General features: G+C 38.9%; 1 protein-coding gene and 1 long non-coding RNA gene across 2 annotated transcripts in view; one reads left to right on the forward strand and one right to left on the reverse strand.

Annotated features, from left to right (window-relative positions):
* NCKAP5 (NCK associated protein 5) overlaps window positions 1-16421 on the forward strand; it is a 492200-nt gene that overhangs the window by 125016 nt on the left and 350763 nt on the right. Inside the window, exon 3 of the mRNA XM_035130237.3 lies at window positions 2543-2616. Coding sequence (XP_034986128.3) covers window positions 2543-2616 — 74 coding nt within the window. The remainder of the gene's footprint in view (window positions 1-2542; window positions 2617-16421) is intronic.
* LOC118092377 (uncharacterized) overlaps window positions 1-16421 on the reverse strand; it is a 36422-nt gene that overhangs the window by 14773 nt on the left and 5228 nt on the right. Inside the window, exon 2 of the long non-coding RNA XR_004693511.3 lies at window positions 13088-13276. This is a non-coding gene — a long non-coding RNA (uncharacterized LOC118092377). The remainder of the gene's footprint in view (window positions 1-13087; window positions 13277-16421) is intronic.

The raw sequence follows: 16421 nt of genomic DNA on the forward strand, positions 1-16421 counted from the left end.
TTGACTTCATGCTGTATACACTTGTGTGCCTGAGAAGAACGATGTTAGAAAAGGACACCCAGCCAAAATTTGCAACAGTAGAATATGAAAACAATTGGCTTCAGAATATAAATCAGTCTTAGTCACGTCAACTGAGATTTAATTTTAAAGGTCTGCTGATGCTTAAGTAATTTTGAACAATTAAGAAATCTATGGAAAATGCTTTGTTAAAGCAACTGCTATGGTTTTTTTAAAAAATAAATAAATAAATTTCATATTACAATGTATTTGATTTTCAGATCTTTCTGTATGGTGCATGTAAACTTTAAAGGAATTTGCCAATTTTTCACTGACTTAGTATAAGAATAAGGCGTTTGCTTTGGTTTCTAATAAATTTACCAACAGAACTGCAAAACTAATATGTTGTTGGCATCCGTCTGTTTCAAAAGACAATGAAAGAGGAACATAGCTGCCAAGTTTTCCATTTTCTCGCGAGAAAGCCTATTCAGCATAAGGGAAAATCCCTTAAAAAAAGGGATAACTTGGCAGCTATGAAGAGGAAGCATAATGAACAGGTTAAGCGACACTCTCTGTATTGGGTGGCTTTTCCTGGTGGATGTCACAAGCTGGAGCAGCCAGCATGGGAAGGGATGCTTGGGTGGAAGGAGTTGCAGTGGAAAGCAGGAAGCCACGTAAATAATATCTCCCTCATTTTCTGCAATAGGGGTCTCCACTGCCTTCTATTCATGGAATGGCAAATCTAGAACCAACTCTTGATTTAAGCATGCTTCACCATTTGTTATTTTTTATATGGCAGGAATAGTTCTAATTATACAATGCCTACTGACATGGAACATGGCCCAGTGTATTCCATAGTGTTATCCAAAGCAAAAGTCAAAATCAAAGCTCTGAGCCGCCACAGGCTAATTTGCAATGCAACTGATTATTAACATGGAATTTGGTCTTTAAAAAAAGGAAAGCACAGTGATTACTTAAGTTGTTTCCTTGCGTATGTTTTATGGTGGTGTCTATCAATTAAGGTATCCACTGAGATGTTACTGGGGAATTCCTGAAATTGCTGGGAAAATAAAAGGCATCCACTGTATATGAAATGTGATAGTGGTTCTCTTGTAACATATATCTTCATGTTGAAAAGAGATGTGGCATTGATGCATTATTCATGACACTTCCATCTTGCACTTTTCAATTATGAGGAGAAATGGCTGAACAAAGACCTGTCATTACACAATACACAATTCCACACTCACATGCCTTCTCAATCAATAATAAAGCCTGCCAAACAACCCATGTGTGGAGAAAGATATTTTCCTCAAAGGGGTGCATCTCTTGTATTTGGGTGAGTACAGAAAACATCAGAGAAGTTCTGATGACACATACTGTTGCATTATACACTTTGCATATTATTAAAACCTTTCTTGAGAAAAGATACACAACAATATAAGCATTGTGTGTAATGAAAAGCAGCATTGATTACTAGCTCCTTTTGATTGCATTTAATATTGAAATCATGATTTATTTTTTTAGAAGTTTACTTTAACTGTTACTGGGGGTGAAAGACTTACGCTGTTGTGCTTCTTTTACTATATCGTCAATTGATTCATGGCTTGTAAAATATTGGCCTTCATGAAAAAAGCAGTACTTTCACAGAACATTTCAAACATAAAAATATAAGACAATTGAAAAGAAATTTCATGTAAACATTGTTGAATATGCTACTTAAAAAAAATGTGTACAATTTAATGTACTCTTCCATGCTGAGTATAAGTAGCTACCTGCCCAGAGTGGTGGGGGCAACCCAGTTAGAAAATATATATATATATATATATATATATATATATATATATATATATATATATATATATATATATTATAGCACAGTGAGTAAGTACATTGTAGTGATTAACTTCTGGTTGCCTTTTTGCTTTTTTACATTGGGTGAGATCCAGACTTTGCCTTCTGTAGATAGAAAGGCTGTTTCCAGATCATGTGGTGGGTGGCACTGGGAGATACAAAGGAAAGGTTCCCCATTCCCCTTTGCTGCCAGCAGCAAAGTCTGGATCCAGCCCATTTATCTAAAAAGTGGCACAAAGTGTTTCAGATTGGTAGAAGATGACAAGATGTGGGCACTCCCAAACTCTTACAAATCTATTATTCCCTTTGCGACAGCTATTGAACATTTACATGAATTAAATTAATATGCTTTTCGTGGCCATATTATTTGTGACTTGGGATATCCATGGTGGGATCTCCATTTTCCCATGCCATTTCCTCAAAGCTGCTATGAACACTACCTGAAGGGGTTTTAATGTATGTGCTACTGCTGTTTTAAACTCTCAATCTCTCTGTGTGTATTGTTTTTTATTATACAGTATTGTAAATTGCTTTGGGATGCCTTATGGGAAGTGAACTAATTAATTAATAAATAGCGACAACAGCAACACTGCAGGAGAAAATACGTGTCTGACGAACTACAGTTTTTGTATGATTGAAACCTGCATCAGTTAACACAAATTAATTTGCTGAACAATTTCTTTTATCACAGGAATATATGGACTCAAATAGATACATTGACCATTTGCTGACTCAGCTGGAAGAGCAGCGCTGGAATGTGTGGAGGTAATCATCATTTGTAGATATAAATGATATATGTGTGAGCCAATTCATATTTACTCAGAAGAAGTACTGTGGAATAGAGGGAGAAATCTGCCAGTTTCAGTTGTTCACATTAATTTTGGTTCTCCCCATTTCCACATACTGTACATTTGCAATCAAAGCAGAAAGTCCATATGAAAATTTGTGTGCATTTTTCATTAGCATTTCTTTCAATATTTCATTTCTGTATGCAGTTTTGCCTGGTATATACATTTTTTGTGATTTCCCCATAAAAGAATGAATTTTGTGCATTGTTTTCACTAATATACACATTTTTGCATGCACTTATCGGTAATGTATGTATTTTTTTGTGCATTCTTTGGTTGGAAGACTACAATGCAAAATTTGGAGAAGGGCAGGGTTTTATTTCACATATTGTTTGGAAAGTGCACTTTAAAACATGAACCAAATCAATTTCTCCCCCATCTGTGTTGTGAAGTCAATCTCAAACGTAACAGCCAAGTATTGGAATCGTACCTCAGCACATCTGCTGAAAAAGATCAAATCTTTATTCATAAGTACTTATCCTTATCTGATATTTAATGTTGGATGATATACTGTAATACTGTGTCAGATTGACTGACAGCATGATGAGCTTGTTTTCTTGATCCATCTGGATATGGTTGTTATTTTTAATTGCACTGCCTTTTTCTATGATACCAATTGCATAGCTCACTTTGCTCAAACTGATGCTTAGCTTCCAACTTGTTATCAGTTGGAATAATTGGCTACATTTCCACACACTTGCTTGAATCCTGTATGCACTTACCTAGGAGTAAATCCCAGGGCTTACCGGTACTTCTTAGAATCACAGAACTGTAGAGTTGGAAGGGACTCTGAGGGTCATCTAGTCCAACCCCCTGCAATGTAGGAATCCTGCCCACAGCCATCCCTGGGTGGGCTTGACCCACCAACCTTCTGGTTAACAGCCAAACACATTGACCCACTGTGCTACCTGAGGGTACATAGACTTAAAAGGCAAAGACTTGTTATCAAAAGTAGCTCTAGGTCTCTTGTTCTAATAGCACAATGATTTACTCTTGTGCAATGGAATGTTTCCACCTCTCCTACCCCTGCATCCCCTAGATCGAAGGCTGGGTTCCTCCCAGCCTTCTGGAGGAGGGTGCAGGCTACATCCTGTTCGGGGGGGGGAGTTATGTTTTGCAAGTGATAATCTGTGCAGTAATGGAACAAAGGCATTCTACCATCCATTATGTTCAAAAATGTAAATATAGACATTGAACCAAAATACCAAGGCAATCTTATGATCAAAAATCTAATTGAGTACAATAGGACTTATTCCTAAGAAACTTAAGAACAGGACTGCAGCCTCAACAGTGCAATCGAATACCTTATCTACTCAGAAGCAGAGGCCGACTCTCAGATAAAGAAGCTTAGAATTGTCACTGTAATTTTCATATTATTTGCTATTCCAATGCATTTAGTCTAGACTTTTAATGGTATAATAAAATAAAAAAAGGTAAAGGGACCCCTGACTGTTAGTTAAGTCCAGTCACGAATGACTCTAAATTACATCTAAATTAAAGCTATGACCCATAGGCGAGCAACACTGACAAGAATGCTTGTTGGAAACTGTCCTGATGATGAGTCGTCAGTGGAGGAGCTTGTAAGAAGCTGGTCTGGGGCTGTTAGTAACAGAAGGTGACTGGCAGGCAAGAACTGTATATCCACTCAAAGGCTAAGAACTAGAATTAGGAGATGAGAGTGGTAATGGATAGGCCCTTCAGAACCCTGGACAGGTCCCAGAGAGTTTACTTGTTATGTTGAGTAGTTGATGTTCACCAAGCCCTGATAGACTCTCTAGGCCTGTTTATCCCTCCTAGGCGCCACTCCCCTTGCAGGAAAACAGATAGCCTTCAATGAGCAGCCCTTTGGCCTTCAACCTCTCCATTGTTTCATCAGGTTTATTACTTGAAGTCAAGAGCAGGCCTGGTGAAGTGAGAGGCTCTTGAAGAGGCTGATCCTTAGAGTGGAGTCTAGCTCAAGGGCTATGGTCATTGGGGTTTTTGGCTGCTTGATTTGGGTCCAATATCAAGTACCTGATCCAGCATGTCTGTGGTCTACTGCAGGGCCCTCCAGATATTGCTGGACTCCCAATCCCCATCCTCTCTGACCATTAGCCATGCTGACTGGGGATGATATGAGTGTAGCAATGTTCTCTACCCTATTCTAGTGGTGCTTCTAAGCCAGAATCCAAGGTGCTGCTAGCTGCCGTCATCTCAAAAACCATAATTAAAAAGGTAATATTGCAAGAGAAATTGTGTGAATGAATTAAGATAATAAAAGCATTTTGTCTGATTAACAAGTTACAATAAATGGGAAAATGAATGGATGAGTATGGAAGATAAAAATAGTTGTAGGCAGATAAACTTTACTAACTTGGGCAGAACACGATACTTTTCAGGATCAAATCAGTGCTTCCCTGTCTGTAAATCTCCCTTTCAGAAATACTGAATGAAAATAAAGTGCTGGCTTTGAATGTAATTTGTATTATTAATAGTTTTGGCATTTATTTCTTTTATTTCAACACTTTATACATGCTGCTTAAAACTGCAGTCTCCAAGAGGTGATGTACAGAAACATACAGAATCAAGGAGGAAGGGAATCACAGGGATCAAGACTGTACATTGCATTCATAATGTGAACAAAAGGAGGATGTTTCCCTCCAAATAATTGAGCTTATTGATTCCCATCTCTTAAACATTTCCAATTTCACTGTTTCAGCCATCATCCAAATTTTTTTCCATTCTGAATGATAAAGGGTGGAATCCAACATCCTGCTTATATGATTGTTCCATTAGTGCAAACTCTACCTGGCCAATTCCCTTGGCATCACCCCCCCCCAGCCAGGACTGGCTGACTGATGAGGCTAGGGGGGCTGTGCGCAACCAGTTAATGTGGGGAGCGGTCATTCTGCTTGCTAGGCCAAATAGTCTCCTCTCTCCTCCCTCTGCATGCTATTCTGGGGTTCTCCTGACCCCCCAGAGTGGATTTGGAGGAGGCCCAGGGGTGGGGGGTGGGGCGAAGCCCAATTGTGCTAGTGAGAGTCCTTGCACTGCCATACACTAGTGCACCAGGTTAGTTCAATCTGGCCCATTGTGTTCACATAATTTTTCTTGCTGTCAATATTTAAGCCAATACATTTAATCCTGACTCATATTCATTTTTAGCCATTTCAACCAAACACGCAAGCAAAGCATTGTGACTATTATCTTATTTTACAAGTCACTTTGGCTTTATTAGAAGGTCTTTTGTTTTGTTTTTTAAAGAGAGAGGTCTCTGATATGTGGAAGACCATGGGAATAGCTGATGCTATCCAAGGGCAACAGTAGATTGTCTATAGTCAGACAGATGCCCTAATAAATCAGTGTGGACCACTTCTCAGACTTCATTATGCCCTTGATTTGTGGCTGCCACAATTTTAACGTATTGGGTCATTGGGTATTGAACCTGACATTGAATGATAAGCCCCCAGTTTACTCTGGGCTAGCTAATAAAACAGACAGACACAAATTCTGAACATTTAGCTCCTTCAGCATTACCCACAGCCTGGGCTGATTTATGGCAACCAGGCCGAGACAGAGGAGACTAAAAGCGATGTCATGGTGCTCATGCAGAATGTCTATGTTGCCACATGTAGAACAGTATGCTAGAAGAGGCTTAATTGGATGTGGGAGAATAAATTTCTTTTCATTTTACAGAGCTTGATAGATTTTGTTTTCTTCATGTGGCATAGCCATCTGTTCTGGAACATGAAAATTTATTGCTACAATCTCGCTCCCTTGAGGACCGGTTATGGTTAGCTCATGTTTCATAACATTTTTCAAAAAAAGAGAAGAAGAAAAACATCAAGAACCTGCACTTCAGACTAGTTTTTCCATCAGATTTTGTAAAAGCATAGTAAAGAGTCCTCTCAGCAATCTGTACAAATCCAACTGGCTTCAGCTCCCTAACATATTTCCTTCTATGCTTTTTCAGTTGGTTGTTGTGGAAGATATGAGGATAGGGATAAAATAGGAAGATAGAGCCAGAGGTCTGGATCATTTTAAGACAAGGCTATTTCTTTTCTTTTATTGATTATTGTTGTTATTGTTGGTGATACATCATGCTTTGAATATGCTGATGCTCTATTTGCGGACTTGGAAAACATTTTCATTTGCAAAGGAGCTCCAATTCATTCCTAATTTAACTTCATAATATGTAATTCATAAACAGGCATAGGAGCCAACTCTGACCTAGGGGCTGTGGGGGGCTTCGGCCCCCACAATACAATATTTGAGGGGGCCAGGCTCCCCCCCCCAAATGATGGCCATTCCCATTCAAATGGTGTTTGTGCACTGAGTCATGTGATCAATTATGTTGGGGGGGACGTACCTGGCCCCCCACAATATTTCATTCAAGTTGGCACCCCTGTAAACAGCCACAAGCCATCTTTATTTAATGATATTCAGTTTATAAAATATTATTTGAGCTTTGTGCCTATTCACATTCTTTTGATGCCACTTGTGGGGTGGGTAGCAGGACTTGTTCTATAGATAGAAATGTTTTAGAATTGTTCACAAATGCATTTCCCTGCTATACTTGTGTCATATCCCTGAAGTATGAGAATAACAGGTGCTTAGAAGTTGAAGTGACTATTCCTCAACCCCAATCCCCATTTTCTAGGGCAGAAATATTTGAGGTGAGCTTTAGTAGTGTTAAGATTTCTAACAGTTCAGCTTTATAACTACAATATAGCTTGATCAGTCTAGTCCTTTATACAAACCAGGATCCCTGAAGGCCCTGAATGCTGTCTAGAGAGCAGCGGGGAAAAGTTGGGAATACTTTAGCTGGATAGTCCTATAGATATGGATACCACATAACAGTCCACCTTTGCCAGCTTAAACCCTGAGCTCTTCTTATTTGTGAGGTTGTATGAATGCAGGACACAATAAACTCCAGATCAGCTTCCCACATTGGGTCCTGAAGGCAGTATTGCCCCCATTTCTATTCCTATCTGCTATGTAAACTGTGGTTTTAGATCTCCATAAGCACATTCAAATCTTGAAAATATTCCATGCAAGGCCTTATTCTGAGAAACATCACATGAGATGGTAACCCCGCGTCTGGCCTGGATCATTTCAATCTGAATATTCAGTCTTCCCTCTCTAGAAAAAAACGTTCCCTAGAACTAGGCATAAAGGCAAAGGGTTCCAGTATAGTAGTTTCCCTGACATGCACAATTTGCTAGGATTTTTTTGTATAGAGAAGCATTCTGAAGTGATACAAACCAAACATAAGTTTACCAACTCAACTGCTGTTTTTGTAAAAAACAGAAATAGGCTGCACATTATCTGAGTCCTATTGAAATATATGGTAACACTTCAGTTGGTTTTAATGGATAAGTAACATTACAAAAGGATAAAGGGGATGGAGGAGGCGCTGTGGTCTAAACCACTGAACCTTTGGGGCTTGTCGACTGGAAGGTCGGTGGTTCAAATCCACGCAACGGTGATGAGCTCCCATTGCTCTGTCCCAGCTTATTCCAACCTAGCAGTTGTAAAGCACACCAGTGCTATTAAATAGGTACTGCTGCGGCGGGAAGGTAAATGGCGTTTCCGTGTGCTCTGGCACTTGTCAAGGTGTACTGTTGTGCCAAAAGCAGTTTAGTCATGCTGGCCACATGACCCAGAAAGCTGTCTGTGGACAAACGCCTGCTCATCGGCCTGTAGCGAGATGCGTGCCACACCCCAAAGTCGCCTTTGACGGGGCTTAACCGTCCAGGAGTCCTTTACCTTTAACCTTTACAAAAGAATACACTTACACTGTTTATATTTAAAATAATTACATAAAGATAAACCTGATTTCATGCAATTAAGGAAGAAATGGGTAGAAAATATTTTCAATCTAATTTAGGCTGTCTTCTCTTACTATCCTGGAGTTTCATGGGAGGGCCTTTTGACATAATGCAGGATTAAAATTCATTTCATGTTTAGTGGGAACTTCAGGTGAATGCCAGTAGGTAGCTTATTATTATTTTGTATCTACTTTAATTAGAAGCTTGTGATACTCTTTTCAAGCATAAAACCAATTCCTGTAATGTGTCTGATACTACTTCTAATTTAATCCACTGTTCTGTAACTGATTTTAATTTTTCATTGGCTTCATTTATCCAAATAACTTAAGGGGAACCTCTAGGAAGAGACTGGGATCATTCTGGTTGTTCAAGAACAAAAAATATGTTTATTTAGGAAACAGTAGGGAACTGATGGGTGCCTCTGAAACCACAGTTCCTGGCAGGTGCCTTAATCTATATCTAGAGGAGCGGATTAGCAAGTAAGGATCAGAGTCCTGTGAGTCAGGCACTAATAAAGACTAATCTGTGCACAGATACAAACTCCAAAGATTAGTGATGGAAAAGTTTGCAAGAACCCAAAAAGGAACAAGGAATCACAGAACCTGAAAGATGAAGTGTCTTACAAAAGCGAATGCATGATCAGCAATAAGCTGAGCTAAGACTATCTGTTTTACAGTTCCTACCTATCTACAGTGTTGCCTGAGAGCATAGTTTGTGAGATACAGTTGTTGAACTTAGAACTTTGTATTGATCATGGTCACCTGGTAGCCCTGCACCAGCACTTGACAGATAAATAAGAAGGATACTGTACTTACATGAGAGAAGGCTTGGCGACAGACAATGGGCACTGTAAACATGTTATAGTGAATCTGCATTATTTCAGTGTAGATTCCAAAAGCACTTACTGTAGACCAATACCAGGACGTTTTGGACTATTGAATACATTACAAAATTTTGAGTATGTAGGATAGCAGCCAAGGGAATGCTCAAAATAGATAATAACTTAAGTTAGGCATATACAAAGCTTGTGTTTAATAAAAGGGTTTTCTACAATAAAATGAGATATATTTTTATATCTGTTGAAAGTATTAGCAGGTCTCTATCCTCTGGAGTTTAATGTTTGCAAGCTAAGGATTGGCAAGTATTAAAGAGGTGGCTTTGTCCTGTAATCATAAACATCCACTGGGAAAACTTAATTGGTCACGAGCAAAATTACATTGTAGAACTTCTTCATGGAAAAAATATATTAAGAGTAAACAATTGTGATTAGCTGTAAATTGCTTACCTAGAGAAGGATTTCATGGGACTATAAACAAATGGAGAAACCTACTTACTCCTTGCCATTACTGCTACATATCCTTAGGGGGTGGGGAGAAGATTGCTATTTCAAATTTAACTGTAAGTGCAAACTCTACACAGATTTCTAGCAACTTACTTATTCTCTCATGTCGGACTCTCACAAGAACATGATTAAATAGAGCATTGGACAAGCAGATATAGGGTGAATACAGATGATCATTTACCATGTGGTAAAGCACTGGAATTAAGATTGCCGGAAGAAATATCAACAACCTCAGATATGCTGATGACACAACCTCGATGGCAGAAAGTGAGGAGGAATTAAAGAATCTTTTAATGAGGGTGAAAGAGGAGAGTGCAAAATATGGTCTGAAAGCTCAACATCAAAAAAACTAAGATCATGGCCACTGGTCCCATCACCTCCTGGCAAATAGAAGGGGAAGAAATGGAGGCAGAGAGGTTTTACTTTCTTGGGTTCCATGATCACTGCAGATGGTGACAGCAGTCACGAAATTAAAAGACGCCTGCTTCTTGGGAGAAAAGCAATGACAAACCTAGACAGCATCTTGCTGACAAAGGTCCATATAGTTAAAGCTATGGTTTTCCCAGTAGTGATGTATGGAAGTGAGAGCTGGACCATAAAGAAGGCTGACCGTCGAAGAATTGATGCTTTTGAATTATGGTGCTGGAGGACTCTTGAGAGTCCCATGGACTGCAAGAAGATCAAACCTATCCATTCTTAAGGAAATCAGCCCTGAGTTCTCGCTGGAAGGACAGATCCTGAAGCTGAGGCTCCATAATACTTTGGCCACCTCATGAGAAGACTCCCTGGAAAAGACCATGATGTTGGGAAAGATTGAGGGCACTAGGAGAAGGGGACGACAGAGGACGTGATGGTTGGACAGTGTTCTCAAAGCTACCAACATGAGTCTGACCAAGCTGTGGGAGGCAGTGCAAGACAGGAGTGCCTGGCGTGCTCTGGTCCATGGGGTCACGAAGAGTCGGACACGACTAAACAACAGCAAGGCACTACAGTGTGCATATAATTACTCGCTAAGCCACTCATTTACAATGTTGTACTTGGTGGTGAGACCTTACTGCCCATTGTTTCTCTGGATTTCTCATTTAGTTGTGGTTGTGTAATTAGTTTCACAGCTTTGTTGAGAAATGTGGATGATTGGCTTATCACTGCACGAACTACAGGTTTAGTTACCACTTGGTATAATTGTGATTTGTACTTACAGTGTTTTTAGAATTGTTAAAAATCATATTCTGCAAAATCCCTGAATCTCAGCTACCCTATAAAACCTCAATCACCCTGGATTGCACTCATAAGAGCTGGTTAACACAGGCCAGGGGCAACTGTTAGTAAGGGATTTGTGGGCCAAATTAGATGCAATTGTTTGAATGTTTTACTTTATTTTATTTTGTGCAGGGAGTGTGCATATACATATCGGGGCTCTGGCAGGAGCAAATGATTAAATCACTCCCTTCCCTGACATTGGATCTGGTACCTATTTGGATTGGGCTCCCCCAGCTGCAATCTACTTTAAAATAAACATTCACTTGCATGAATAATGTCGCATCTGTTTTGGCCCTGAGGGTTGTGCCCAGCTGGTATTGCCTCTCCACTCCCTCCCAAATTAATTTCATACTCCCAGAGTTTTCTACGTCACATGTAAACTTAATATGGCTTCTTAAATATTTTTATTTACTGGTATGTTGACTGGGAAATGGTTGTATTGGATAAGGCCATCAGGCAGCAAGGGCAAATTTCAAACAAATAAAAAGTTACCCTATCTTGCATACAAATCCATTCTTGATGTGCAATGTAACCTGATGGATGTTTACTTAGACATAAGTACTACTGATTTCAATGGGTTCTTCGTGTTCCCAAGTAAGCATGCATAGGACTGTAGCATCATTTTTCGGTGTCATATTGGTGACTGATTGAAGAGAAAACTGTGAACTTAAAAGTTATCATGGTCTTTAGCAGGCACATTTTACTCCAGTTTTTCCTCTTAATGCTACTTACAGAAGTCTTGTTGTTGTAGTTTAGTCGTTTAGTCGTGTCCGACTCTTCGTGACCCCATGGACCATAGCACGCCAGGCACTCCTGTCTTGCACTGCCTCCCGCAGTTTGGTCAAACTCATGTTCGTAGCTTCGAGAACACTGTCCAATCATCTTGTCCTCTGTCGTCCCCTTCTCCTAGTGCCCTCAATCTTTCCCAACATCAGGGTCTTTTCCAAGGATTCTTCTCTTCTCATGAGGTGGCCAAAGTATTGGAGCCTCAGCTTCACGATCTGTCCTTCCAGGGAGCACTCAGGGCTGATTTCCTTAAGAATGGATAGGTTTGATCTTCTTGCAGTCCATGGGACTCTCAAGAGTCTCCTCCAGCACCATAATTCAAAAGCATCAATTCTTCGGCGATCAGCCTTCTTTATGGTCCAGCTCTCACTTCCATACATCACTACTGGGAAAACCATAGCTTTAACTATACGGACCTTTGTCGGCAAGGTGATGTCTCTGCTTTTTAAGATGCTGTCTAGGTTTGTCATTGCTTTTCTCCCAAGAAGCAGGCGTCTTTTAATTTCATGACTGCTGTCACCATCTGCAGTGATCAAGGAGCCCAAGAAAGTCTTACCAGAGCAATAAATGAGAATTTCAAGCTGAAATGGTTTTTAAAAAAAGCCATTCTGTCTATTTGCTTACTATATTATCAGATTGTAGTGAACATATATTCAATTTTAAAGCATAGCTTTATAAGATGATTCTGAAAAGGAGCATATATTATTTATTATTTATATAAATTTTAGTTCCCTCAACCTGCACATTGTACTAAGTGATATAAAAATGAGAAAATCTATTGACCAAATTCACAGCAAGCTTAATAACAAAGCAAGTAAGCAAACAAAAAGCAGAAATGTAAACAGATTTCTTGGAACTTTTTCTTTTAATTAGAGGCTTTGAGCAAAATATATTCTTTAGACTTATGTCATAAATAAATATAATCTATTCTACTAAGCTGAAAGGCACAAACTCCAGCAGGGAAAAGGGCAGATAACCTCATAGACATATGGAGGTTTGTTCAAATACATGCACAGACCAAAGGAAAGTACGTGGAACAATTAAATATGCAGTCCTGGGAAGTTTTCCTTTTTTGTTTTTGTTTTCAAGGATTTCTTTCTTAAGAATGAACTCTTATGTATTCAGATGTGCTTACAACTTTCTAAGGTTTAAAGGGCTAGGAAAATGTTGGGATTTTATGTTGATTTTACCTGATCCCATCTGTGTAAGGCAGATGGTTATTGTCTGGATCTCTTGAACTGTAGTCCATGGTTCAGTTGAAGGGCAGTGGGCACAGCATGCATAGACAACTGTATCACCGCATGAGTTACCGTAAGCATAGGTCCACTCAAATGAATGGTGGTTTTGGGGTGGGGGAGGATATTGGATTACATGCAAATCTAAAATAAAAAATAAAAAATTATCCAGCTTAGAGATTCATTACTGAATGAGATCATTGAGATCAAAGTATAAAACAAAAATGCAAATGTATTTATCTGTTGTAATACAAGCTGTCTCTGTGAAGCCCTAGAAACATCCTGTCCTTACATTTAAAAAGAAAGGGATTAAGTGCTTTCAAATGTATTAAATGTTCAGCATTGAAAATCTCACAGAAATACATATCTATATATATATTTTCTAATATATTATGATTGTGCCACACTATTGAAGATATTACTCATTAAAAGAGTGTATTGAAATGGCTGTTGAAGTGATATACAGCAAATGTCCAACTCCTAAGACTTACTGATCCAGCAAAGCCATTTTATTTATTTTTTACTGGAGGCTTATAAGTTGTTATAAGGTGCAACATCAAAATTGCTGCTGGTCTGTAATTTTGCAGTTGCATAACAGCTAGATACCACATCAGTGGAAATACTTAAGCTTAGGAATAATTTTATGTGCATTGCTTATATGCATATGAAAGTCAAAGAGAACATATCACGGTGTTCCGTTGTGCCAGAAGCGGTTTAGTCATGCTGGCCACATGACCCAGAAAGCGATATGAATGCCACAACCCCATAACCGTCCAGGGATCCTTTACCTTTATTTTATTACCCTAGCATCACATCCAAACATTATGAGTGACTATGATGGTGGTGTACCAAGTGACCTCTGCTGATTATAATATTCTTCATGCCCCCCCCCAATATAGTGGGCCAACATGTTGAAAGGAGCCTTGGGGCTGCACACTTAGGATGCCCCCTCCAAATCACACTGCTCTTCTTGCCCCCACCACTACATTTAACGTGTTGAGAACAATGTTTACAGCAATAAGCCTTTCCTGGGTGTGGAGGCTCCCTGCTTCAAACTTTGTTTGTTTGTTTGCTTCTTAATTGCTCCATGGAGAGGTTTCTAGGTAACATACAATGAAAAAAAATTAAAACATCTAAATGTGATAAAATGTGAACCACTAGTAAATAAAAACAAGCCAAAGTACAACAAAACTTCAAACTCAGCACAGTAATATCAGATTAAGAACTCCACCCAGATACACACAATGACCAATAATTAGAATTGAAGAAGAACTAAAAAATAAGTAACATTAAAATGTTAAAAAGTAATTAAAGGGCTTGGGAGAAGGGGAAGGTCTTTGCCTGATGTGGGAAGGATATAAATGTATGCAGCAGGAGAGCCTCCGAAGGGATAGCATCCTACAGAAACTCTTTATAGTTGGAGGGAAATAGCAGTGGTGATGAAGATGAGGATGATTTAAGGAGCTTCTTGGCTATCAGTAGCTGGTGGTATTCCATCAAGAGAGTGTTTGAAGGTGTAGACTAGACTGTCTGTCAAAAGTTAGCTGTCAGATGCTCAACCTGCACTTGAAAGCTCACTTCAGGTGGGAGACTGTACAGAGGTCAAGTCTAGAATACTTCCTTACATACTCCCTTAACATTAAGAAATCCTGATTCCTATTTTCTTATTCCCAAGTTATAGCAACCCACTCCTGACCAAAAGTCATGTCTTGGTTTATCTAAAATTCTAGGCTTAGACACAACCCTCATAGCGATAATCTGGTTCAACATTTGATGTGGTACTTGTGTTTTCATCTTAAATCATGGTACTTTGCCAAACACTCAAGAACAGATGTTGCTGGGCATCTTCTATCAGATTTCTAGTATGTGTCTTCAGCTGTCTGTTTTAAAGGCAGTGAAAATAGTCACAGTTGACTAAGTGGAGAACGTTTTTGTTTAGAAGATTGCAATTGCAAAAATGCAATCATCCGTGATAGGCAGCATTACATTAAAAGATTCAAGGCCATTCTTTGGCTAAAGATTTTTGCTTGAACTTGAATTTGCACTAACACTTGGGACTCCATACATACACCATTACATACCATAAATACACTATGATACAGGTGTGTCAGTTGTAATATGGAAACTTCAGAAGCAACTTTTACTTAAGAATACCCCCCTTTCCCGAATTAAGTTCATAAAGAGAGGGCAAAAATAAGAGATGTTCCATAATGTTTTATTGGGAGTTTACAACTGTTTTTGTTTCACGACTTAGATAATTACAACTAGCGATTTATATTGTAGTGTTATATATGTTTGTGTTCTAGCTCTTAGAACAAGTAAAAATGGTTAGGTGGATTATTTTCAAGAGTAAATGATACAATATTGTGGCTTTCTTATCAGCTGGTTCATTTGACTAAATGCACACCCTGAAAATCAAAGCAACATTCTAAGCAGGACTCTCTAGCAGTCAATGTTGGTTCTCCATCCCTAACCTAAATATCAATGATGCTCAGTGTTCAGTCTGAAAAAGCTGGTTTTTTTTAGCAGAGATTTCAGAGACATTCCCCAGGTGGTTATCAGTGGGTTTTTTTAATCAAAAAAATACATATGAAATCACTGCTTGGCTTTGTTTCCAGCTGACTGAACAATTCTGTATGCATTTACTTACATTTAAATGGAATTTGATTCCAAGTAAATGTGTTTAGGAATGCAGTGTGTGTCTATCTTTGCTCAGTTCTAAAAATCCCAAAGTGTTCTTTGGCTGGAGAAAGGGACATTCCTTCTCCAAGATCTGGCACTGAGGAAGAAAATCATCTGTGACACATGTGTGGAATCCTCTTGCCACTGTAGGACAGCTTTCTCATCTCACTTTCTTAGGTCCCAATGCACTGGGCAACAAAACTTTACACAGTTCTATACTAGTTTTTTAAAAATAAATAAAACGAAACTTTATGCAGGGGCTTCCTTTGTTCTTTTCTCTAAATAAAATTTGGGATGGTTGGGAAAAGTTTAGTGAAATCTGACAGGAGTGAAAAAGAGGGTTAAGGGGGTAGGGATACAAGGAATAGGTGGGGCTGAGTAATTTTGTTGTTTTTAAAAAATGAATGAAACTTACACTAACAACATTGCTATTTCCACATGTGTACACACATACACAATCCAACCACGCAAATACACAAGTATTACATAAGACTATGCAAATATTTACTGCATAAGGTAAGTACTATAAAGATAAATTAGACTTCATGCTCTTTTATGGGTTATATAGCCTCTCTCTCTCTGTCTGTCTCTCTGTGTGTGTTTTCTG

The sequence above is a fragment of the Zootoca vivipara genome, chromosome 1 (genome assembly GCF_965207765.1).
Source record: "Zootoca vivipara chromosome 1, rZooViv2.hap1.1, whole genome shotgun sequence".
NCBI classification, from domain to species: Eukaryota; Metazoa; Chordata; class Lepidosauria; order Squamata; family Lacertidae; genus Zootoca; species Zootoca vivipara.